The 24752-nt window shown below is 39.8% G+C and overlaps 1 protein-coding gene across 2 annotated transcripts in view; it reads left to right on the plus strand.

Annotated features, from left to right (window-relative positions):
* The window catches only part of pdgfd (platelet derived growth factor d), a 79193-nt gene extending 65724 nt beyond the window's left edge, over window positions 1-13469 (plus strand). For both annotated transcript variants that reach the window (XM_078246344.1, XM_078246346.1), the window contains 3 exons: window positions 155-368; window positions 5786-6003; window positions 8211-13469. In XM_078246344.1, coding sequence (XP_078102470.1) covers window positions 155-368; window positions 5786-6003; window positions 8211-8345 — 567 coding nt within the window. In that variant the 3' untranslated portion in view covers window positions 8346-13469. The remainder of the gene's footprint in view (window positions 1-154; window positions 369-5785; window positions 6004-8210) is intronic.
* Window positions 13470-24752: the final 11283 nt, after the last annotated feature.

Below are 24752 nucleotides of genomic sequence, written 5' to 3' on the forward strand. Positions count from 1 at the left end.
AATAATAAAGGGACCCACAAAAGGTTTTGGCGCATAGCTACCTGGGATCTCCTAATGTGCTGTAGGTGATCATGTTATAAATGAACAATTGCTGAAGTTAGAATAGGCTCAAATGAATAATAGAATTCTTAATTTTGTCTTTGGCTCTTTGCAGGACATTGGTCCAGAGCACATGCCAAAGGCAGTCACAGAGGTTCCTTTCTCTTTGGAGGATTTGGACCGGACCATAGCTGCCTTTGACACTGTGGAACAGCTGTTCAGATCCCTGAGCCCAGACACCTGGAGACAGGACCTGGACAGCATCTACACTCAAACACATATACATTATAGATCCAGGGCCTATCATCTGGCAAGCAGACATAATAAAGGTAAGCTATACTTTATATCTTTGTGTTTAAAGCCATTCATGAAACTGTCCAACAAACGTATGTACATAGATTGCAGAACACTAAACCCAAACATATGTCCCTGCATGACTGGGATTTGAGTATAACATTAATCACTTTCATTTGGTCTTAATATAACTGTGGCAAGTGGCAAGTGGTTAACATTACAATACAGTTTTACAATACAAAACTTAAAACTAAGACTATGAGTAGATGAAGAGAGTTGTATGTGTATGTGTATGTGTGTGTGTGTGTGTGTGTGTGTGTGTGTGTGTGTGTAATAAAACAATGACCTACAAGTGTCAAAAAGTTGTGTAGAGCTGCAGAGTTGGTAGTTGATCAATCAGAAGTTTGACAGTACTTGCAACCCTTCGTGAATTGTTTATGGGGTTTTAAAATTATAATGAAGATGTTTCTAGAAATACAAAATATTTTATATCAGCCTTATCTACAGGGAGAAAATTGTGTAGCCATAAAAATATCATTTTGGTTTTAATAACCACTTAATGTAAAGTCATATGGATCAAGCAGATACTGTAAGTTTCTGTACAGTGTTATGCTCTGTGGATATTGGAATAGGTCTCAGAATAATATTTAAGTATAAATACGAGAAGACTTATAAATGAGGCCAGTGGACTGGTAGTGACATGTTAAGTTTGTCAGATTGATGCAGGAAGATAAGAGCGGTGATGTTCTTATCCCATTTTATTGTGCTGCTGGTGGTGGTGATCCTCAACAACTCTGCTGCGTTCACAGTATTTCGCTGCAGACTGGTGCAGTTGTTGGTAGCTGGTGTAATAGAGGGGAGGATAGAGCATGCTGTCTTGTGCTGACCATTCTCACATATTGCGCCATTTATAAAACTCAGAGGTACAGCATTGCAGAGCACAAAGTCTATGGCTCGGTAATTTGAAGGAAATTATTAGTCAGGGCTGTGATGGAGTCATATTGCTGCCTTATGATGAAATGTAGCACGGGTGACAGCCAATCAAAACATGTGAATGAAGTGTTGCATATTCAGTGGTTGACTGTATCTCAACATTTTGGTATGTAGGAAGGAATATATAAAGGTAGAAGAAACATCTGTGTTCTTTACTCCCCTAAGCTGAACATAGAAAAGGAAAAGAAATAGTATTAAAATAACATTCTGATGAATTTGGGTGTGAAAGTACATTTTGAACTTGAAAGACGCATACATAATATACAATATAATGCACAAATATAAAAGATCATTAGTAAAAGGAAAAAAATAAGAAACCAGCTCATATTATGATCCAACAACATACTGTAGCCTAAAGTAGTTGTCGCATCATCAAATGAGCAGTTTGCCCTCCAGTGGGTCTAAAAATGAGTCAGTGACAGATGTAAGGTGACACAGGACCAGCGGTTCAAGGCAAGTTTTTTCTGTGAAGTCAGCGCCAATGACCTGGAGTCACTGAGGCAATAGATTTTGTTCTTAAAATGCACAGAGACAGCGGATTTCTTGGCACGAATACACTTATTAAACACACACACGTCACACAATCATGGGAGCGTGTGTGTTTACAGTATAGAAGCATTCAAGCTTGCAACGAAACAGAGTGCTTTCAATGCAGTCTCTCTCACCTGTGCCTCCGTATCTCTCTCCTGCACTCTTTTGGCCTTTCTACCCGAGGGCTCTCCTGTTCTTTAGTAAACATTTGTGCTTGACAGCAAATCTATCTCTATTTATCAGTGCATCTGTGTGCTCGGCTGGCAATAACAGGCTCCATATATGAAGAGTTTGCGCGTCTTGCAGCACTAAAGGGTGCATAGGTTCTGCAGGTCTTTGATACACTGTACAGGCGTATAGCTCTCTCTAATTGGAAATTCAACCTGTGCAGCAGAGCAGAAATCTGCCACAGTCAGCAGCTTGGCTTTGTTTTCATTAAGACACACCCACTCTGTAGCTCACACCCACCTTTGTTACCATGAAGGATGGTAAGCTCTATATCAAAATATTAATTGGGACACTTTTAAGTCTAAGTAACTCACACATAAAATAGGTTAACCTAAAAACATTATAAAACAAATCCCGGTCCAGAACTTTACACCTGTCATGACTCTTGACATCCTCACAATTCTGTCATCAACTCTAAAAGCTCATATTATGATCCAACAACATACTGTAGCCTAAAGTAGTTGTCGCATCATCAAATGAGCAGTTTGCCCTCCAGTGGGTCTAAAAATGAGTCAGTGACAGATGTAAGGTGACACAGGACCAGCGGTTCAAGGCAAGTTTTTTCTGTGAAGTCAGCGCCAATGACCTGGAGTCACTGACCTGGAGTCACTGAGGCAATAGATTTTAAAACCGTCACTCTAAAACCGTCACTAGCCTATGCAAACGGACCATATGTCATATTACAGTAATTGGTGTAGCCATTGTTCCCCGTTGTGTTTAAGAAAACATATATTTGGTGTCAGGTGACAGGGTTGGAAGGCAGGTAGGCTGTGTTGGAATATCATATTTTCTGTGCAATAAACAGTATATGCAAAAAAGAATTATAACCGTCTGCTATTTTGCTCTTTAGTAATAAAACAGAAATGATAGTTTCTCTGTCACCTATACTTTTCACAACAAAATAAGATGCATGAAAATAAGACTTGACTATGATTTGTCTGTGAGCCAAAGTATATTTGATGAAATTAATTATTAATGCTTGATAAACAACAGATTAGTAAGTTAGTTAAGGCAGTTTTTACTGAGCCTGTGATCAAATAAAACATTAAAAGTTGTCCTTTTATCATTGCAAGCACAATTCTTTGTCAAAAAAATGCATGTAAATAAGAAACCATTAAGAAAATGCTGCATATACAGCAGCATGACATACATCATTCTGACAGTTTAACATAAACTATACTCAGCAAAAAAAGAAACATGCTGTCACTTTCAACTGCTTTTATATTTTAAGCAAACTTAACATATGCAAATATTTGCATGAACATGAACATATTTAATAATTAAAACATAAACTGAACAATTTTCACAGACATGTAACTAACAGAAATGGAATAATGTGTCCCTAAACAAAAATGGGGTGGGGGGGGTCAAAATCAAAAGTAGCCCTCAGTATCTGGTATGGCCACCAGCTGCATTAAGTACTGCAGTGCATCTCCTCCTCATGTACTGCACCAGACTGGCCAGTTTTTGCAGTTGTTGTTGCCATCCTGTACCTGTCCCACAGGTGTGATATTCGGATGTACCGATCCTAAGCAGGTGTTGTTACACGTGGTCTGCCACTGCGAGGATGATCAGCTGTGCTTCCTGTCTCCCTGTAGCGCTGTCTTAGGCGTTTCACAGTAGAGACATTGCAATGTATTGCCCTGGCCACATCTGCTGTCCTCATGCCTCCTTGCACTATGCCTAAGGCATGTTCACTCAGATTAGCAGGGACCCTGGGCGTCTTTCTTTTGGTGTTTTTCAGAGTCAGTAGAAAGGTCTCTTTACTTTCCTAATTTTCTTTTTACTGTGACCTTAATTGCCTACCACCTGCAAGCTGTTACTGTCTTTTCGACCTTTCAACAGGTGCATTTTCATTCATTGTTTATGGTTCATTGAACAAGCATGGCAAACATTGTTTAAACCCTTTACAATGAAGATCTCTAAAGTTATTTTGATTTTTACAAAATAAAGTGTCCTGAGAAAAAGTTTCTTTTTTTGCTGAGTTTATGTCCTAAAGAAAAACATGCATTGCAGGTCTATTCCACATTTTTTATTCATAATCTACAAAGTCTATGAGGTTGTTATTGTTGTTGTTGTTACACACAATGCTTTTTAAAAATAGTGATTTCTGCCTTTGATGTGTATATTTAAGTCTACAGATGAGAAACAAAAAAAGTGTAAAGGAGGTGCAGAATAGCACACTATATTCTACCTGTAGCTAAAATGATCGGGTTTAAACCAGGTTGTAAAGCAAAGATTCTATCTTATTAAAATTAAATTGAGTAGGAAATGGTAATTATTTGGGGTTTCTCACATTTTTTCACAATTGTGCAGATTGGTGTAAACCCAAATGTTATGTATCCACTCATCCAAAATACATCAATACATTTCCTCATTTTGTTTAAACGTGCCACAGACATGCTTTTTGAATCAGTTGTCCTCATTTAACCTGTTAATACTCACACAAATGCAGACGTAATCCACTTTTCATTTAGACTGTGTAGCGGATGTGCTCAGAGCAACTCTCTCTAAAACAGAATGCAGGGATTTGAGAGGAGCATGTAAACACAAATATAAAAAAAACACCTCACACACAGAAGCATGCACATACAGTAGCCTACATTTGCTACATTTCTATTTGCCTTTTATAACCAATCTTATTTTTGTCATCTTGCCATGCAACTGAAATGGCCTGAAATAAAACATAGGTAAACATGGGTAATTTTATCACTTAGATGGAACCACAATCAATGTTCTATCTTCTCCTGTACCTTCATCCATCTCTCTCTCTATATATTACAAAAGCAAATGATTTTATCGCCTGCTCTTCTAAAAGCCAATCTTTAAGGACACCAATTTTCTTTGTGAATGAATAATGTATCATAAATAAATAAATGTTCTTCCTTAAAATACAGGGGGCATAAGTAAGTACACCACTATGTTAAATTCAGGCAGATTTTTATTTTTAAAAGCCAGTTATTTCATGGATCCAGGATACTATGCATCCTGATAAAGTTCCCTTGGCCTTTGGAATTAAAATAGCCCCACATCATCACATACCCTTCACCATACCTAGAGATTGGCATGGTTTTATTTCAGTTAGCCTAATAGCTGGTTTGATTTGCATTGAGAGATGATTTTATGGAAAGTACCCCATGCCAATCTCTAGGTATGGTGAAGGGTATGCGATGATGTGGGGCTATTTTAATTCCATAGGCCAAGGGAACTTTATCAGGATGCATAGTATATATATAGTATAGTAGCACAAACAAGGTAATTTCCTTTAATGTGATGACATGAAGAAAGATTGCGGTCAATATGCATTCAATCTAATGGCTCCTGCTTCCTCTTCTGTTCTCTCCTTCTACATCTTTGCATCTCTCATCTCTCCATCTGTTCTTCTACAGTCAATTGTTGTTGCAATTGTACCCATATTTAATAGTCTCTCTCCGCCTTCCAACCATTTTCACTAGATCAATATTGAGCATACTTTTAATGTGAATTACAGCTACTTAGCCTCCCTCCCCAGTTTCATTGTTCCGTCTGTCTCCAACATGCCCCACATTTCTATTAATGATAATGCGAAGCAATAATAAATCAAAACGTCTTTTTGTCTCTTCAGTGCAGTTCAAAACCACTACAGCAAAACGGAAACTTAAATACAACAAAAAAAGTAACTAACCAGTCATCTTTTTTCTGTATCTTACTCACTGTCCAGTTGATCTAAACCGTCTCTTTGACGACGTCAAGCGGTACAGCTGTACGCCTCGCAACTACTCTGTAAACCTACGCGAGGAGCTGAGGGCCACCAACGCTGTTTTCTTCCCTCGATGTCTGCTGGTCAAACGCTGTGGAGGCAACTGTGGCTGCGGAACTGAGAACTGGAACAATGGCTGCACCTGTCAGGCCTCCAAAACGACACTCAAACTACACGAGGTAGACACACAAACACACACACATACTGTTGAGTGCATCTTAAAAATGTGGGAATTTTCTGTCATGGTGCAATATTTGGTACCTGCTATGCATAAGGAAGCAGCAGTAAGTCAGAAACTATTGATATGAAGAACTAAAGACTTATCAGCGATTTTGTAGGCGATGCCTTAATAAAAAAACGTGCAATAGCATCTGTAAAAATGACAAGACGTTACGGTGGCACCTTGGCTAAGTAATTCCTATTTGCTCAAATGCTGTATAGCATTTGTTGGATATTCAGACTGTATGCATTGGCATGGAAATGTAGGGTACCTGATGACCTGAGGATTACTGTTTTTCCCTCTTTCATCCTGCACCATGAGAGGGGAAAATATACCTTTTTTATAATAACAATGACAAACATGTAGTGCTTTAAATACAGCTGTAATAAAAGATGTTCATTTAACGTCTCTCTAAAATGTACAGCACATTTTTGGTGTGTGCCTGAAAGGGGCTAAAACGATGGTGCGTGAGTGAGGGCGTGAGTGAGTGAGTGAGAAGGAGAGAGATATTGGGCATGCAGAGGCAGGCGCCGCATCAACAATAAAGCAGCAATGCACCATCAGCCTCACACTTTCTCCCTGCTCCTCTCCTCTATTCGTCTGTCGGCCTCCATCTCTCTCTCTCGAATCTCTCCACATCTCTCTCAATGCATTGTTAGCATTCTATCACTCTCTGTCTCTCTCTAGGGTTTCATCATCCTTTCATTCTTCCCAATTCCCATTTTCAATTTATCCCTTTGCAATGCACCATTCTTGCTCTTTAAGCCTGTCATTCATTCTTTTCTCTCTCTTCCTTCCATCTCTTTGTGTCTTTGTTCTTGTATTGCTTCATTATTGAAACATGGTCCACAGGGTTCTCTCTGTGTCTCTCTCTCTCTCGCTGTTGAAAAATCATACAATGGAAATGCAGACAAAAGTAGGATTTGGGTTGTAACTGTGCTATGTCTAGGCCTAAGTGTGTGCATGCAGAAAAATGCTTGCATGAGTGTGTGGTTGCGTAGCATTGTATTTTTGTGCGCGTGTGTGTGAGAGATTTTCGTCCTCTTCTCCTTGTAGTCTAAGACCTGTAACTGCTTCCTTCACTGACTTAACTTCTAAAGAAACATTATTACTCACACTATTGTTTCAGTGCTGGGAAGTCCTGACATTAATCATGGGCAGCTTTGCTTTCACTGTGCTTTGGAGAACAAATTGACTGCATCTGTTGTGGAACAATTTGTACTTCCATTCCATTTTGACATTAGTAGTGACACCTGCGAACAATGTGGCCATCTGCAACAAAGTCAGTTATAGTGAAACACTGAGTAATTCTGACTATCAAATAATTTTCATTGTACTTCCAGAGACTCTCACTCTAAACAGGGCCTTGTAACCTTTTTTCCACATTTGTAAATAACGGTCTTACTTTTGTTGAAAACCACAATGTGCAAACTTTTTGACATAGTATAAATGGTAACCACATACATATATCAGTCTGTGTATCTGTAATCTGTGTGTGCACTGTACTGATGTTTGGTATGTTTTCTAAGATACGGTTTTGTCTTTGCACAGTCAGCAGTGAGTCCCTTGGCAATATGTCCTGGATGTTTCCCTTTTGGGAAGTGTTCCAGCTCCAAGTTACCCTGAAAACAAATACGAATGAATAAACTGTATATTAAAATAATACAGGAATTTCAGTGTGGTCATTTATAATTAACAAGAGGGTGGAAGTGCCCCCAGAGTTTCACAGTAAACCATTGCACTCTTAGAAACCTTGCATGCTATCTAATCTATATTTTGGCATCTCACTTGCTTCAATGCCAAGTTTTTTGTTCTTTAAAAAAAGACTGTAGATCAGCTTTTCATTATTTTCTCTACATTTCTCATGTCTCTGTCTTTCAAAGTGGATTTATTGGCATCAGCTACAATGAGTTGACCATGGCTGGGTGTAGTTCATACAATTTCAATACAGATACCATGAATTTGATTCTTCATTATTGAAATTTGGTATTGAATGACAAGGCATTTTTCAATACTTGATACTGTGGAGGCAATTTGGCCGGTACCTAAAAGTATTTAAGTTACCCACCCCTAGAATAGACAAAGTATTTCCAACACCTACCAACAATCCAGGCAAAAGTGAATCCGTTTTCTCACCCCTGCTGTCTTATTCTCTGACCCTTTTAGGTGCTGAAGTACGTCCCAGAATTCACTCTGTATCAGCGCCCTAAGAGGCTGAAGGTGCGCTGGGTCATAGATGAGATCTTCCTCACACACCATGAAAAGTGTGAGTGTGCGTGTCCCTCCCAGCCCCCTCGCTGACACACCCAGACTGGCACATGCATCTGGAACTGTTGGACAAGTTCCTCTTTTATCTATTTTGCAACGGACTTCATATAATTACAGCAACGCAGACACACATGCAGCAAAGAAGGAGGCAGCATTTTGACTGACAAAAAAAACACAGCTCGCATCATACACTGTGACATTTGTCCTTGCAAGTAAACCACCTACCTTTCTCTGTACATAGGCCAAACTTGTTATATTTAACTTTCCAGCAACTTGGAGTATAAATTTTCCCTTTTTCAATTGGAATTTCTTTCCTCTAAAAACCAAATTCATAAGATTCTTTGGAATACAAAAACATTACCATACCACACTATGAAAAAACATTATAATCAACTCATAGTTACATTTTGATTTAAGGAGTTTAATGGATGCCAACTTGATTGAATTCAAATTTGACTCCAACCACTGTGTAAACAGTTTATTCATATTTCATGTGTATATATTTGCATCTTCGTGTTATAAAAAGAGTTTTTGTAGGAACTTTAAGCCCTTCTTCAGCCAGAAGCATGCTGAGATGCGTGAGCGTGAGACAGAATGAGAGAGGGAGAGGGGTTGGAGGAAGTGTAAACCAAAATAACACTTTATCTTGATGTGAAATTAGGCTAACCACAACCCTCTAGATCTGAATTGCATACTAACGCACTCAAACACACATTCGCTCTAGGCTTCTGCTCCATCCTTAAAGACAAAAAGAGTAGTTATTATTAAAATCTTCACTGCTCTATTTATTAGTGAAGCCTTCTTGTTTTTCACACATTCCTGTCTGCATATATTCACGCTTCCCTTTGTCTATCCATCCATCCATATGCTTCCTGCCCCTTTTCTTTCTTTCTCACTGACTCCATCCCTCCCTTTCTCACTGACTCCATCTCTCCCTCTTTCTAAAGCACACACTCCCTCTCTCCCTTCATCACTCTCTAACACATGAAAAGAAAAGTGAGATCAAACTGCTGTGCTCTGCCCAGTTTTCTGAGCGTTCCTGGCATTCCAAATGCTAACTGGAATTCTGCTAACATGAATAAAACTGGCATCCTCAGACCCTGAACACATAAGAGGAAAGAGAGTTTTTTTTTAGGAGAGGAGTCAAACAGAAAAGGGACAATCAAGCTGCCTGTTCGTAGATTACCAGCACTTCTGGATGAGAGAGGAGCCACTTTCAAGATATAACATAAAAGATTGCAGCTACTTCAGCGGTTTCAATCAGCATGTTCACATATTCAGCTTGACTGATTTTTTGTCAGGCTGCTTTATAACCTCACGAAGATGCTCATAAGTATCACAATCTGACCCCATTTTGCAAGTCTGCTGCAGCACCACAGTGAAAAAGAGATATGTGGGAATTAGTGTAATGTTCTTGGTCTCTGCTGAAAATACAACTGATACCGGTGTATGTGTGTGTTACACGGCTAAGCTAAACCTAGGCTCGTAGAACAAAGGAACACAGCTACTAAACCTAGCTCGTAACATTAATGGTATGGGTCTCCTCTCCCTGCGCGATGCATTTAGCGTGAGAATGAGACCTATGCTTGCCTGGATGAACGTATACTTTCCTACCTAAGAGGGGTTGTGCGGTGTTAAACTGACTCACCCAGCTGTTGTTTTAATTCGTGCTGCGGACCTTGCTTCGTTGACCACCCCGTCCTTCGTTGAGCCCGCAAGTTTTGAAAAGGTGAATTTACAAAGTTTGTATTGTGGGAAACAAGAAAATGTCTCTTTAATCCAATTGTGGTTTTCAGCAGTCAGCATGCCGCGTGCTGCTCCTTCCTGAAACATAGGCTGCGGTCGAATAGTCTATTTTGCTTAGGAAGGTTCCTAACGGAGTGAAATGACCCGGAAGTAGTTAAGTGGCTGCCATGATAAGAGCCGTTCGAATTGTCTAAGTGATAAGGAAAGGTGGATCAATGCTTCCATTTCATTTTCTTTGAGACATTGCAACACATCTAAAACAAAAGTAAATGTACTTTTTGGCACTGTTTGAGTGTTTTAATAAACGGTTAATGCGAGAACTTTACTCTCCTCTCCAACGCTTAAAATGACAGTGAGCATGTGTTAACAGAACTGTGAATGAATGAACCGCTGAATCCAAAGTTACAGAGCACACTGGACAGCTGTGTATTTATAGCCCAGTGCAGCGTCTGAAACAAGTTACCTGTTCACCCCTAATGGCTTATTTCAATATATATGTTTTGTTAAAAAAAATCACTACAGATATGACTACATTATTATGACCATGTGTAAAAGTAGGAATATTATGTGACAATTGTGCGGATCGGCTCTAACGGCATTCAAATCAGTTACCTGAAATACCCCACAAACACCCTCCCAAATAAGTTATTTGCACCCTTTCTACAGTCTCTGTAGGATATTGCTTTTAAATGATGCATTGTAGTGATGTATAAGTATTTTCTTTAAAGATTTACTGTAATGATGAGAATGCTGTTTTTTAGTAACTGTAAATATTTCCAAGCGCGCAGTAATGTCACTGTAGCTGATATCGTGGGATATTTAAACAGCAATACTAAAATCTGTAGTTGACAGAGAAAACATAACTCAGCTTATGAAATAATCAATGGAGTGACGCTGTTGACTGCTGTCCTTGTGCATAAATGCGCACAGTATAGCGGACGGCTCCACTGTGTTTACAGTTTAGAGAATATTGTCCTCCTTAATAATGTATTTCTTTCACCCACCCGCAACCATCTAACCCTTATAACATAGAATATGTAGCCTACAGTAGATTCGTAGATCTAACGCGTTCTGCTTATCTTGCATACATTTAACAATTATTTTCATACAATCATCCTAATCGGGATTAAACTTTATTTGCTGAACATCTTTCATACAAGCAACATCAGTGTTTTATAATAAAGAAATGACATGCAGTGAGTTCTTCACATGAAACAACATCATTATTGCAGAATAAGAAGGGAAATAAAATGGTGATGAAGTACTTTTTTTTGTTTTTTTAAGCCTGCATGAACGTTTAGAAAGCACGGGCCAAGTATTCATATGCGCTTGTTTCACCGGCAGACTCACCGCCAATAACACCCGCCGTTGCACGATTGCAGCAGAGTGTAAGGGCAGTCGGATTCTCCTTGCACTGCGGTTGTCTTATCCTTATTCCTTTTGAATTCTCCTTCACACCTTTCCTTGACCTCATGACGTTTACCATAAGGAAAAGTGGTTAGGAAAAGGACTTAGGAGGTAATGTTTTGACTTTTCAACAGCAGCCAATCTCTTGAATGAATCTCATCTCATACACCTGCAATGGCTGGGCTCAATCAGATCAACAACACCACAGCCCTCATGTGAGTCTGACCCTGTCAATCAGCTAACCACGCCCACGTCTCTAAAGTGACTAGGGCTACGTTTACACGGGCTACGTTTACACGTTGGCGGCTATTTTCATAAAATTTCAATTTCTCCGTTTTCAAAAATAACATTGTGCACAGCTGTCAGTTTTCAGAAAAGTGTTCATTTACACGTACCCGTGTATATATGCCGTCAATGCCATCACGAGCATGCCAAACCTGTAGGTGGCAGTGTAACGAGAAGCTCAAGCCCACGTTAGCCAATCAGAATCCCGAAAATAGCAACAAATCACTTCCTCTCTCTTCTCTTCCTCACTTCCTCGGCTGCCTAAACCTTCGTTTGTCTCAGTTTACATGCAAATGTGCAAACAAAGTTTTCCAAAATCTCCACTCTGGCCGGAGTTTTTAGAAAAAATCGTTTTCAGAGGCAATTCTCCGTTTGCGAAGGGCACAAACGAAGGGAAATGTCTCAGTTTTTCAAAATAACCATGAACGTGTAAACGGGGTATAGAGTAATATAACTCTGTGTGTGTGTGTGTGTGTGTGTGTGTGTGTGTGTGTGTGTGTGTGTGTGTGTGTGTGTGTGTGTGTGTGTGTGTGTGTGTGTAGCTAGAGTATCATAGCAATAGAACAAGAATTCAAAGTAACTACTTATCATTTCCAAACACATGAACCAGCTGTGAGAAATAAAAGACACCATCATCAGTCATCCCTCCATCATCCCATCCCATGTGTCACACGTTTAGGCCCGCTTACACAGAGAAAAAGGAATTTTACACACTACTTTTGTTGTAAAAGGCAGACAAAAAAAGAATAACTGGACACTGAGACGATCCCGTGGTTACGGTGAAACCTGATCAGCTTTTGGCGCTTTTATGTACATGTGTCACAGGTGTTATTTGGCAGGTGTGCCAAAAAAGTGTGTCAGGTTGTGTGGTAGTCACATTCCAAGTAATTTGACAACCTCCACCCACACACCCACACACTTCTTGGCTGTAGCCTCACCTTGCTGTAAAGTTTCTGTCTTCTGTTCTTATGCAAAGTTTGCTTTCATTTCTGTGTGTTGCATTTTAAAAACACAAAGATAAACACAATGCTCGTACAAAGTGGGTGATTTATTCAACTTTCACAGAGGAAGGTTGGCAGGTAAAATAGTTATATTTTCGAGCCAGATGGTGATTAGGTAACGTGTCATTTTCCAAGATGCTTTGTTGCTAAATGTATAGTTACTCGAGCAAGAGCTTTTATGAAATCTGCTATATATTCATGCATGTGTGAGGGATGTGTGTGTGTGTGTGTGTGTGTGTGTGTGTGTGTGTGTGTGTGTGTGTGTGTATCCTGTGTTTTCTGGCGTTATCAGCACATTCCATTGTTGCATGCTCCAAAGTGACATTCCTCTTTTTTCTCATAACGGGTTTGTTTTCTCCTACAGTTCTTTACAATAGAACCGCATGTATTTCAAATTCAGACATATAAACCTGCTTGTGTAATTGTTTGGACTTTTTTGTTTGTTTATTAACGTCAGCTAAGAGTCATAACCCACTGGACATATTTCAGATTATCGTGCTTTGTATAAGATTTGGTCCAGAGTTTCAGCTTGCATTGTGGGGATTGTATGGTCATATTTTCAACTCAGACAAAAGTTGTTCGTTTTAGCAAAAACCTGCTTTGCTGTATTCAGAAAAATATTCACGATGCTTTACTTAAATAATTTATTGTGTCTTTCTCTATTGTTTTATTAAAAAATAACAGCTGGTTTGTCTTGATAAATAAATAGTTTCAAGCATTACTGCCTCCAGTGTTTAGATTTTTCTGGTTTTTCCTCAGCAAAAAATTATTTTATCAGATATTTGACTGTACAGTGTCTTTATGTGACACGGGACCAGGGCATGGAATTAACACCCGCCCACCCGCCAAATGCGGGTGAATTTTGCAATTGGCGGGTAACACTGTCAATCTACCTGCCACATTGGCAGGTAGCCAATGAGAATTGAGTGATTCAGATGCGTAACTATCGGTAAGCAGGGTACGCGGTTGCTTACGGGCCTGGTCCAATCAGGGGCCCGCATCACTGGAAGGCATTGATTGACAGCCGGGGCCCTCTATCGCATTTTCATTACTCACACAATCCCAGCAGTCCCACGTGCAGCCACTGACCAAACGGGAGTAAGAACGGTTAAAATTTATTTCCTTGTTTCTGTTATGAAGACGAGACGTGTGACTCGAACATCTCACATTTACTAACAAAACGAACAGCGAAAGACCATGCAAAACATTTCAGACCGTCCTGCCAACATGTATACATTGTAACATCAATGTACGCTGTAACGTTTTTCCACTCTAAAGTCAGCGGCTGCTGTTTCAATCGGTCGGCTGTCTGCAGCGGGCAGGGCTGTTGCTCCGTTCCCCCTGCGACTGACGCGCACACACACACAATCACACACAGTGGATGCAGGAAAAAACGCAGATGAGATGTACAGTTTGACCTAAATTGAGGACAGCTACGCTCGTTTTTGCACGTGCAATGATAAGTTAGAGTCAAATAAGTACTTTATTAAACCGTATGAATGTGTGTCCCAGGCCAGGTTAGGAAATTAACTAACAATGTAAAGATCCCACTGAAGCCACTGACAATGAAAGATATGTTCATATTTGATTTCATATTTGATTCATTCAATAAATTATTATTTTGTGTCTTAAATCCACCAGCCGTTTTCATATTATACCAACATTTGCAGCATCCTGAGCCTTTTTGGTAAGGTTCCTAGAAAATCTCAGCCCAGAGTAATTAATTAATAGTAATAATTATTATTCTACCCAAAAAAAAAATTATTTTTAAGAACTATACAAAATAAATTGCAACTATTTTGCAACAACTCATGTGTTATGGTGCGCATTCACCAGTGTTTTTTTGTTGTTGTGGTGCGCGTAGGCTACTCCTGATTTTGTCAGTCATCTCATCTCTTATATGCAGTGGCGTAACGAGCCAACACCGGGCCCCTATGCAGGATTATCAAGGCGGGCCTCCCTACTACAGCACATGATGACGGCGCAATGTCCACGAGTAGGCTACCATGAATAGGACAGGATAGGATCATAGAGACACAGTAATACAGTTTTTCACCTTTTATGAGGCAAAAAAAAAACTGGCTGGTGGTCAAAAAAGTTAACTTCATGCCCTGCATGGGACAATTGCTTGTTTGATCACCTGTAAAGTGAAATAGGAAATGTTTCGGTGAATACCTCACTGGAAAGAGAGATGTAGGGAGACTGGGACAGAAGTGACTAAGAATAAACACAAGCACAGACAGCAAGAAGAAGAAAGCGTTTGGATGAAGAACAATGAGGTTGTTGCTGTCAGATACATCCTTGCACACAACACATGGAGCAGACAGGTCACCATGGAAACCACAGATGTGTTTTTAAGAGCCATGTATCACAGGTGAGTTAAGGAGAGGTCATATAATCGTGACTAAGTCTACTGTTTAGTCATGCTAGCGGCTCTGGGAGGCTGTACTTTTCCAGAGTTGTGCTTTAAGCTAAATGCTAACGTCAGCATGCTAACACACTCACAATGACATTGTTAACATGCTGATGTTAAGTGCATATAATGTTTACAATGTTAGGGATCTTAATAATTGTTAAATAGCACTAAACCTAGCACTTAAGTACAGCTGAGGCTGATGGGAATGTAATTTGCAGGAATTGGTCAAAAAAGTATTGGACAAATGGAAATTTTGACCTGATGATGGTTCTACATGAAAATTTAAGAAAGTCAAAGATATTATATTAGTTATTACACCGTTAATATCTGTAGCAAATTGAATGGCAATCCACCCAGCAGTTCTCCTGACATTTCACTTAAGAAACTCAAATATCAACCAGATGTTAGAGGAAAAGTCAGGCAATCTTCTGGCATTCAATTCAACAGTTGTTAAAATATCACAGTCTGGACCAAAGTGGTGGACCGACATAGCCATTCCTAGAGCCATGCCACACGCATGGCTGAAAACATTAATAATATAGGACACCATCCATTTCATTTGGGTTTAACTTACATTAAACAACAAATTTTGGCCGACATGGATCATCAATATTTGTTTCTGTATTATTAATTTCCAAGTTGGATATCAAGACTTCGAACAATTTTGAGTTTTTGCATAGTAATAACAACAACAACAACAACAACAACAACATTTATGTTGATGTAAACTCCATTTTCAAGTCAGAAATGCTTTTTACCCTAACTCCAATATGACATGGACGCAGCATCAGCCACATGGTTAAAAAGATGAGGAGAAAAGAAATGATGACAATAATCAAAATTTACTTTAAAAGGGATCACTGTTTTCAAATGAATATAGTATTACCCATGTCTATTCATTCAAGTTTCAAATCTCTCAAGGCTGCTTCCTGTCTCCATGGTTGCTGTGGCAACCCTTCCTGTGCTGTTATTATTACACAGAAGTCTCCATGTACAGCCATCCAGTCACATCCCACAGGCCACCAACCAGCCATCTCTCAGTACATCCTTTCATCCATCAGTGACTAGTTTTTGAGTTATTCAAAAAAAAGAGATTAATCAAAACAACGTAGCCTTCTCTCAGTCCCCACTGAGTTGAGAAAGATTAAATGAGAAACATACAACAAGATAAAAAAAGAGTGAGCAGGACTTAAGATGAAAAAAGTGAAGTAAATATAAAGAAAGGGAGCGAATATAAGGAAAGAGAGAGAGAGAGGGGGCATGCTGGTTTGAACCCATCATTCCTACAAGGCTGTTTTTGTGTCTGTCAGCAGCTTCTTTTTGTTTCCTTGTGGGGACGGACACACACACACACACACACACACACACACACACACACACACACACAAATGACACTTAAGTATAGTACCATCAATGAGGCCTTCTCATTCTTTAACAACTACCGTTTAACTGCCCACTCAGTCTCTACTGTGCGTCCTCATGCTAATATCCCACATTCCTTTTGATCCAGTCATGTTTCACATACATTTCTCTTCTTCTTTCCCTCATCCTCTCTGTCCCATGATGCAGGATCTTACTTATCAGGACAAATCACCACCCAGCCGTTACCAAGGAAACCAGGAAATGAAACCATAAAAGATGGAGGGAAACATCTGAAGATCTTTATTCAAACCTCTGTCACAATATTTCTCTCATGTTTCCTTCTATCTTCTTATTCTTTATATCCCATTTGTCATTTCCCATTTTTCCCCTTTCTCGGACGGTGTCACTTAAAGTGCATAACTGGAAGCAATGTTAAAAGGGACATAGCTTTTCAATCTTACTGTCATATATTAGTCATGGGGGTGGCCTCAAACATACATAATACCTTTCAGCACTCACTGTGCTTCTCAGAATATTTTCATAGCTCTTTATTTCGCCGGTTAAGGGCAGGGCTTGGCAATTTACTCTGCACATACTAGAGGAGCTTGTGCTACAGTGGAGGTTATTTTTGAGGAATCCTTTCCTCAAGACTAACTTGTTAGGCTACCACCTGATTGCCATCTTCAAAGTTTAAAGCTTCACTAATCAATATTTTATTATTAAAAATCGTTCAAATGACTACATGTAATGAGAAAGCTGTCGCTCGTGTGATGGACCCACAGATAATTATTAACAGACTCTGCAGTCCCCCCTCAGCTCTACAGAGCTTAACAGCGTCTTACAGCTTGTCGTTTTGGTTTTCGGGCTGCAACTTTTTTGTTTTGGTTTACTCTCACAGCTCTCATCAGTGTCGTTTCCAGACACATCTAGGAGCTGTTTTCAGCAGAAAAGCTCTGATTAACTGTACTCCCTCTGCATCAAACAGCACACGGACAAAGTGAACAACTAGCCTAGCTCGTGAAATCATTCAGCTGCCCCCAAGCGGCCAAAAAAATCAATTAATGCAAGTTTGAATAATACTGACACACCTATAAAGTTGGGTGACTGTCTAAAGATGGATTGTAAGAAGGATGGACAAAATCACAGAAGCAGAGACTGAGATATGCTGATTTTAGTCCCTCGAATGGGTCAAGCTTTTTCAAACTTCGGCAACGTCCCTTCAAAGTTAGACGTTATACAACATACTTTTTTATAGACTGGCTAGCACTTCTCATGAGGAGTAGACAGACCTTTAACTGTAAAAATTAGTGAAGGAACCCTTTAAGGGGGTTGAGTGACCTGACCCTTTAAACACAGCTACCAATAGTTCAATTTACATAGAGTTCAAAAAAGAAACCATCAAGAGAAATCTACTTCAGTTTTTCAGGCCGTCCACAGTCCCTGCAGCTGCTGTAATATGAATTGGCATGCAATATTATCGAATTGTTAAAATGTTGTACCAATATAAGCTGTGGTTGAATTTGGCCGCACTCAGCATGTTGCTATCCATGGAAAAGGAAAGCTGGGTTATTTTTGTAGTCAAAAACGGGTAAGAGAAAAAAGCATAAGCATAAAGCATGATCTAATTTAGGGTGGAGGTTCATCACAGTTAATCAGCCTGGACAATGTTTGGGATGGAAAGGGTTGGATAAATTGACTAAAATACAAATAGTCACAATGAGAAAGACGTTATACTTGACAGAGAAAGACAGGGCTGAACAGGACGAGTAGGGAAGAGAACTGATGGAGAATTGACTAGACAAACAGAAAAAAGACAGAAAGTCAGATTAAGAGAGACAGACGTAGAAAAAGCGACACACAGACAGATGATGAGGAGGTGGAGGAGAGCTGATGAAGTCATTGAGGCGTGTTGGAAAGAATGGTGAGAATATGACCCATAACTGAGATGCGATGAATGAATGGGAGGAGCACTGTCAATCTGTCCTTTATTTTTTTCTCTGGATTATGTCGAACACAAGAAAAAAAACATGCTCCACCATAATAGTATCCAAATGTGTGGGTGAAGATTTGACTTCTCCACTTTAACCTAGCTTCTCTCACTTTTTCTTCCCTTTGGCTGAAAAACACACACACACACACACACACACACACACACACACACACACACACACACACACACACACACACAATTGCCAGTCCCCATCCTTCCTCCTTGGCCCTTGCTCCCATCTTCCCCTCCTCTTTCAACGGAATGACGCATTTTAAATATTGCTCGATCACGTGAATTTGATCGTGGGAAGCCAAAATCGTGAATAAAATTTGATTAATTGTGCAGCCCTAGTAGACATGGTGATAAAATGAACCTCTAGCCACATTTATATGTATTAATGTGTGTTTTTATATGTATATGTTATGTACATCAAATGCTTTGGTAGAGGAACTGCTTCTCTGTACGTAGCTGCTCTTTTTTCCTTGCTTTTTCTATTTATAAATCCACGTGAAGGCTTTTATTTGATGTTGTTTCGGCAATCTTTTTAAGATCAATTTTTTTTATTATTTTTATATTTTTGAACATACAGAACAGACAAACACAATTGAACAAGATCAAAAACCCTCTCCCACCCCCTACCCTCGGCGGTCTTGAGGAAAACAAAAACAAACAAAAGTTTCGGCAAGCTTTTTGCAGTGTTTTTATCGTGCTGGATCGATGTCACTATCGCTGGCCACACACAATCTAAAGTCTGTTTTCTGGATTGATTTAACATGAGGCCTTCAGTCTGGAATCAATCAGATTCCAACTTGTGGCCCCAAATGGTGTCCACTAATACAGTATGTGTTTCAGTGGGCAGGTCTATAGCAATTTTGTGGTTGAACCATACAATAAACCTTGTGTGTGCCTTGTCTTTTAAATAGTTTAGCCATCTGTGTTTTTTTTGCTTCCTCCAGCTTCTTTTGAAACAAAAATTTGTCTTCTGGCTGTTGCAACAGCCACATGCCGAGAGTCAAAAACAACACACCTTTGACGTTCTGTGTGTGTCGCGTTAGGTCACGGCAGTTTTCTGCGGCGTCGCTATGACGACCAGCCACGCTCGCCTCAGGCATCAGGCGGTACTAAATCTGCAATGGAAAATGGAGGACGGGGCACCGCAGCCGAGTCGAGTAGAGTAGGTACCATGTAATGGAAAAACGCCAATAGTCTTTCCTTTTTTTCACTGTAGATCCTGTTTTGTTAAATTCTGCCAAAAGAAACCCCCCTGCTTCTTGTCTTCCTCTCTTTTCACACTCTTGGTGTCCCATATTTTCCTCTCTCCCTTTTCTCCATCTCTACCTAAGCCTCTTTTTCTGGCTTTCTAATTTTTACTTTTCCCTTCATTTCTCTCTCTGTGTCCTGTCTTGAAGGCCCAAAACCCAGCTGCAATTCTGCTGGCTTTGCTATAAACTGACTAAGATTATAATACATTGACTGAACACATACAGCAAGTAGAGTATCAAAACGCTTATTTTATAGAGTGTGTGTGTGTGTGTGTGTGTGTGTGTGTGTGTGTGTGTGTGTGTGTGTGTGTGTGTGTGTGTGTGTGTGTTGTCTTATGTTGGCTATTCATTTCATTTCATTTATTTTTTTGTAATCTTTTTTTAAAATTTATTTTACATCTTTCTGCTACCCAAATATAACTTCTATCATCTGTCTCTCTGTATGTGTCTTTGCTCCATTGATAATCTAAAAAAGATGAATGAATGTGCCTTCTAATAAACAAACAATAAAGGACAAAAGTTCCTATCCCATCGACACAATTATTCTATTATGGAACAGTACATATCATCATTTCAAATGCCTTTAAGCCACCATTGAACATGCTGTTTCCTACTGATTCACACTAGTTTATTGTTGCTGTAATGCTGCTAGGTAGGGCAGGTGCCATCAGGAATATTGAAAGATACAGAAATGGCACTTTTGATCTTAAATCATTGCCTCTAAACTGACTTTGCTGCCTAATAAAAAACGGTGAGAAACTAAAAGGGACAGGACAGAGAAATGTAGTGTTTTAGTGAATCCAGTTTGGCTGCAGTGATCCTCTGCGCACTTCATCTAATATTGAAGAATGTTCCAGATTATAAAGCTGACAGCGGCTAACTGACCAGCTGCACTAACCCCTCCCTTCTGCCATCACAGCCAATGGAGCAGTGTAGATTAATGACCTCTCAGACCCCCGACCAATCACTGAACTCTGCTCTCATCTCCAGCAAGGAATGCCCTTGAGCAAACTCGTACACACTCATTTAACCAGGGATGCACGCACACACACACACACACACACACACACACACACACACACACACACACACACACACACACACACACACACACACACACACACACAATCGACCAGTCCCCATCCTTCCTCCTTGGCCCTTGCTCCCATCTTCCCCTCCTCTTTCACACTACATTATAGAACAGCTTTCATTTAGGTATGAATATTAGATATTTCTTTTGAATAATGGAGAAAGACTGTATGTGAGGAATCTGCAGACATAAGGGGAAAAAGGACAGTCATACTTGTAGGTCTTCACTTGCACATTTAAAATAGTCCAATAAAAATGACAATCACAGATCCAAACTGTTCCATTAAATAAATAATTAACTTAAAGTGCAAGTCAAGAAGTGAGGTGTGTGTCTGTATGTGTGTTGGGAAACTGCAAGCTTCTCCAATGATTCTAGTCTCCATGAGTCTTTGTGAAATACAGCAGATGGGCTACAGTTTGTTGTTGGTTAACAAATATGTTACAACTGATACTACTACTTTTGAAGTATAAAGACAATAATGTTTTTCTTGAATGGGATGTTTTATTGTGCTTGCTATATTATATGGCCCTTGGATGCATAAGAAGTACCATCCAAGGTTTTTGAAGTTTTACACGTGACTTCTAAAGGGATGGAGATAGCACAAACAAATATATGATTTTCATTTCTTAGTTCCTGAAAAGTCAGGTTTTGGAAATTACATTTATAGCAGTGTCATATTGGAAGAGAACAGGGCAAAGGGATCAGAGAGAGAAAGGAAAAGGGAGAGGGGTACAGGACAAACAAATAACACTGATAGCCCTAAGGCGCTGGAGTCACTTTAATTTGATGGAAGTGATTCATTGCTTTGTCCACCTGATGTGCGTGTGTGTGTGTGTGTGTGTGTGTGTGTGTGTGTGTGTGTGTGTGTGTGTGTGTGTGTGTGCGTGTATGTGCGTGTGCGTGTGTGCGTGCGTGCGTGCGTGCGTGTGTGTATTGTTTGGAGCAATAACCACCTCCTCGTCTGTCCAGCTTTGCGCTACTAGGGAGAGGAGAGTTTTCTCTTCAGATCGTTTCCGTCTAAACATAGCCTCAATCTCATTTAAATGTAACTCAAATCTGGGGCTTAAAAACGCAAAAAAGTGAAACCATCCAGTAGAAATCTTAAAAACGCTCCACTGTCGCGTTCCTGTCTAAAGGGTAAACGTGTGTGTGTGTGTGTGTGTGTGTGTGTGTGTGTGTGTGTGTGTGTGTGTGTGTATGTGTGTGTGTGAGTGAGAGAGAGCTATAAAAGAGTTTGTTCTGGCAGCATAGCTTACAGACTACTCAGTTACCTGAATTACCTGGCGCACAAGCTTAAAGAGCATACCTTCACACACGCACACACACACAACTTGCATCGAGCCACACAAACATGCACACGTACAACACACCAAACCCAGCAAAAAGAAAACAGAGACAGAGAAAAAGACAGATTTGAGTTACATTTAAATGAGATTGAGGCTATGTTTAGACGGAAACGATCTGAAGAGAAAACTCTCCTCTCCCTAGTAGCGCGAAGCTGGCAGGACGAGGAGGTGGTTATTGCTCCAAACAACACACACACACACACACACACACACACACACACACACACACACACACACACACACTTTAGACAAGATTTCCACTCTGGAGGGTGGTTACACTTTTTTGCGTTTTTAAGCCCCAAAAATGCCACCTAAACGAAAGGCACATCTGATAAAATATTTTGTCGTTTTTACCCTCAAGCGTATTCGTGTAAACAGGGCCTAAGAAGAGCTTTACCTCCCAAGTTTGCTTTGTGAAACTACTGGATGTTCTCTGGCACTTCCCTGTCACTGAGTGATAAGATTTAACCTTGATCACTCTTTTCTTGCTTACCCAACTCTTTGCTCTCATCTTACCCACAGCCCACCAATCCCTAGGAATACTAATAATAAAACATCTGATCTCACTCATTCCCCATGTCGATCTAGAGAAAACATAAAAATAAAGAAAGCATAAATAAAACAACATATACAAAAAGACACACACTCAACCTAACCATTTCTCAAGATAGATGCAGTGAATAGTGAATAGTGAAATAGCAGCTTCTGGAAAACAACATTCAAAAATGACATATCTATGAGGGGCCATCTGAGACATTATTCACAATTACCTCACACACATACAAGTGAAATGCTCTTACACACTCTAGTGAAATGCTTTCATACACACTAGTGAAAAATTACACTCACATACAATACTGAAACCTCACGCAAATTTTGCTCATAAACGCTAATGAAACCCTCTCCCACGCAACACTGACAAGTTCTTATAAATGCTACTGAAACCCTCTCAAGCGCAATACCAAGACGCTCTTATAAACACTACTGAAACGCTCTCACGCGCAACACTGAAACATTCTCATAAACGCTGCAGAAACTCTCTCACGCACAATACTGAATCACTCTCATATACACAACTGAAACAGGAATTCACTTTCAATAGTGTATATGAGAATGTTTCAGTATAGTACGTTTGTGTTTCAGTAGCGTTTATGAAAGTGTTTCAGTAGTGTTTACAAAAGCGTTTCAGTGGTGTTTATGAGAGCATTTCAGTATTGCATGTGAGAGGATTTCAGTTGAACGGGAAGGCGTTTCAGTTGAACGGGTGTCGGTACCCGATCTGTGCTGCCTGCACGATGCGTCATGCGCAAGATGTTCGCGCATGCGCTACAACTACGCTTCCAGTCGTAGTTGTAGCGGTCTGCCGTTAGCCTCCATCGGGAAGCTAACGTTAGTTTAGCTAACAGCTAATTCGGCTAACCACTAGCTGACAGCTTGATTCAGTCTAAAATAACGTTAATTCAAACTAAACACTGGGAAAAGCAGGCTACAGCTAAATTAAGACTTTACAGTAATAATAATAAAGACAAGTATTGATTGATTGCATTTTAAATAAGCACAAGTAAAGTAGAACTGATGTAACAGCTGTTATGTATTTTAACAGTAATTTTCAGGTTTTATTTTGGTCTTTTAAAGTTATTACATGCTGTCTCAGCTAGCGGTTAGCCGAATTAGCTTGTTGCCCCGTGTGCGCTGATGCTCATCTGTTAACATTTCAGAATGCCTTCCTACAGTTGCTTAATAAAAGCGGGCTTTCCACACAAAAAAACGTAGCCTACATGTGTCATTAGTATGAGGAAAAAAGTGAGACTGTCGGGCTCGGACACATATTTCTTAATGCCTGTTTTTCTGAATTAAGGATGAATTCAGAACAGTTTCTTAAGTGGCTGTATTACCTCAAAAACATGAAATCGTTGGAAAACACTGTGGAATACTTGGCTGCACTTTTGCAGTTGTTCGTTAGAAACAGTAAATCAAGAATTGGTCACAGCAAATTGAACAGTTCACTTATAATACTGGGGACTGCAGTCAGTGTGAAGAGGAGAAAATAATAGCTGATGGGTATCCAGTAGGAGGCAGTAATGCAACATAACTGTCATAAAACCCTAAAGAAGAAGAAGAACTGGAGCGGAGAACATCACAACCTGCATCTGTTGACTGGGTTGTGATGTTCTCTGCTGATGCTAAAGTAATGCTTGCTTGTGTTAGGCAGCCATCCTGCCGACTGAAGACATTAGTGTCACAAACGTCTGGATGTATTAAACACACGCTGCACGCTTTCCTTTTCACAGCCACGCTCCAGTAAACTGTTCAATTTGCTGTGACCAATTATTGATGTACTGTTTGTAATGAACGACTGCAAAAGTGCAAACAAGTATTCCACAATGTTTTCTATTGATTTCATGTTTTTGAGGTAATACAGCCACTTAAGAAACAGTTTTGCTTGGTTCTGAATTCATCCATAATTCAGAAAAACAGAGCTCCCTATTTTTGGAACTAATAAGCCAATGCCTCATTAATTCAGATACATAAATT

Source organism: Sander vitreus, chromosome 3 (genome assembly GCF_031162955.1).
Source record: "Sander vitreus isolate 19-12246 chromosome 3, sanVit1, whole genome shotgun sequence".
Lineage (NCBI taxonomy): Eukaryota > Metazoa > Chordata > Actinopteri > Perciformes > Percidae > Sander > Sander vitreus.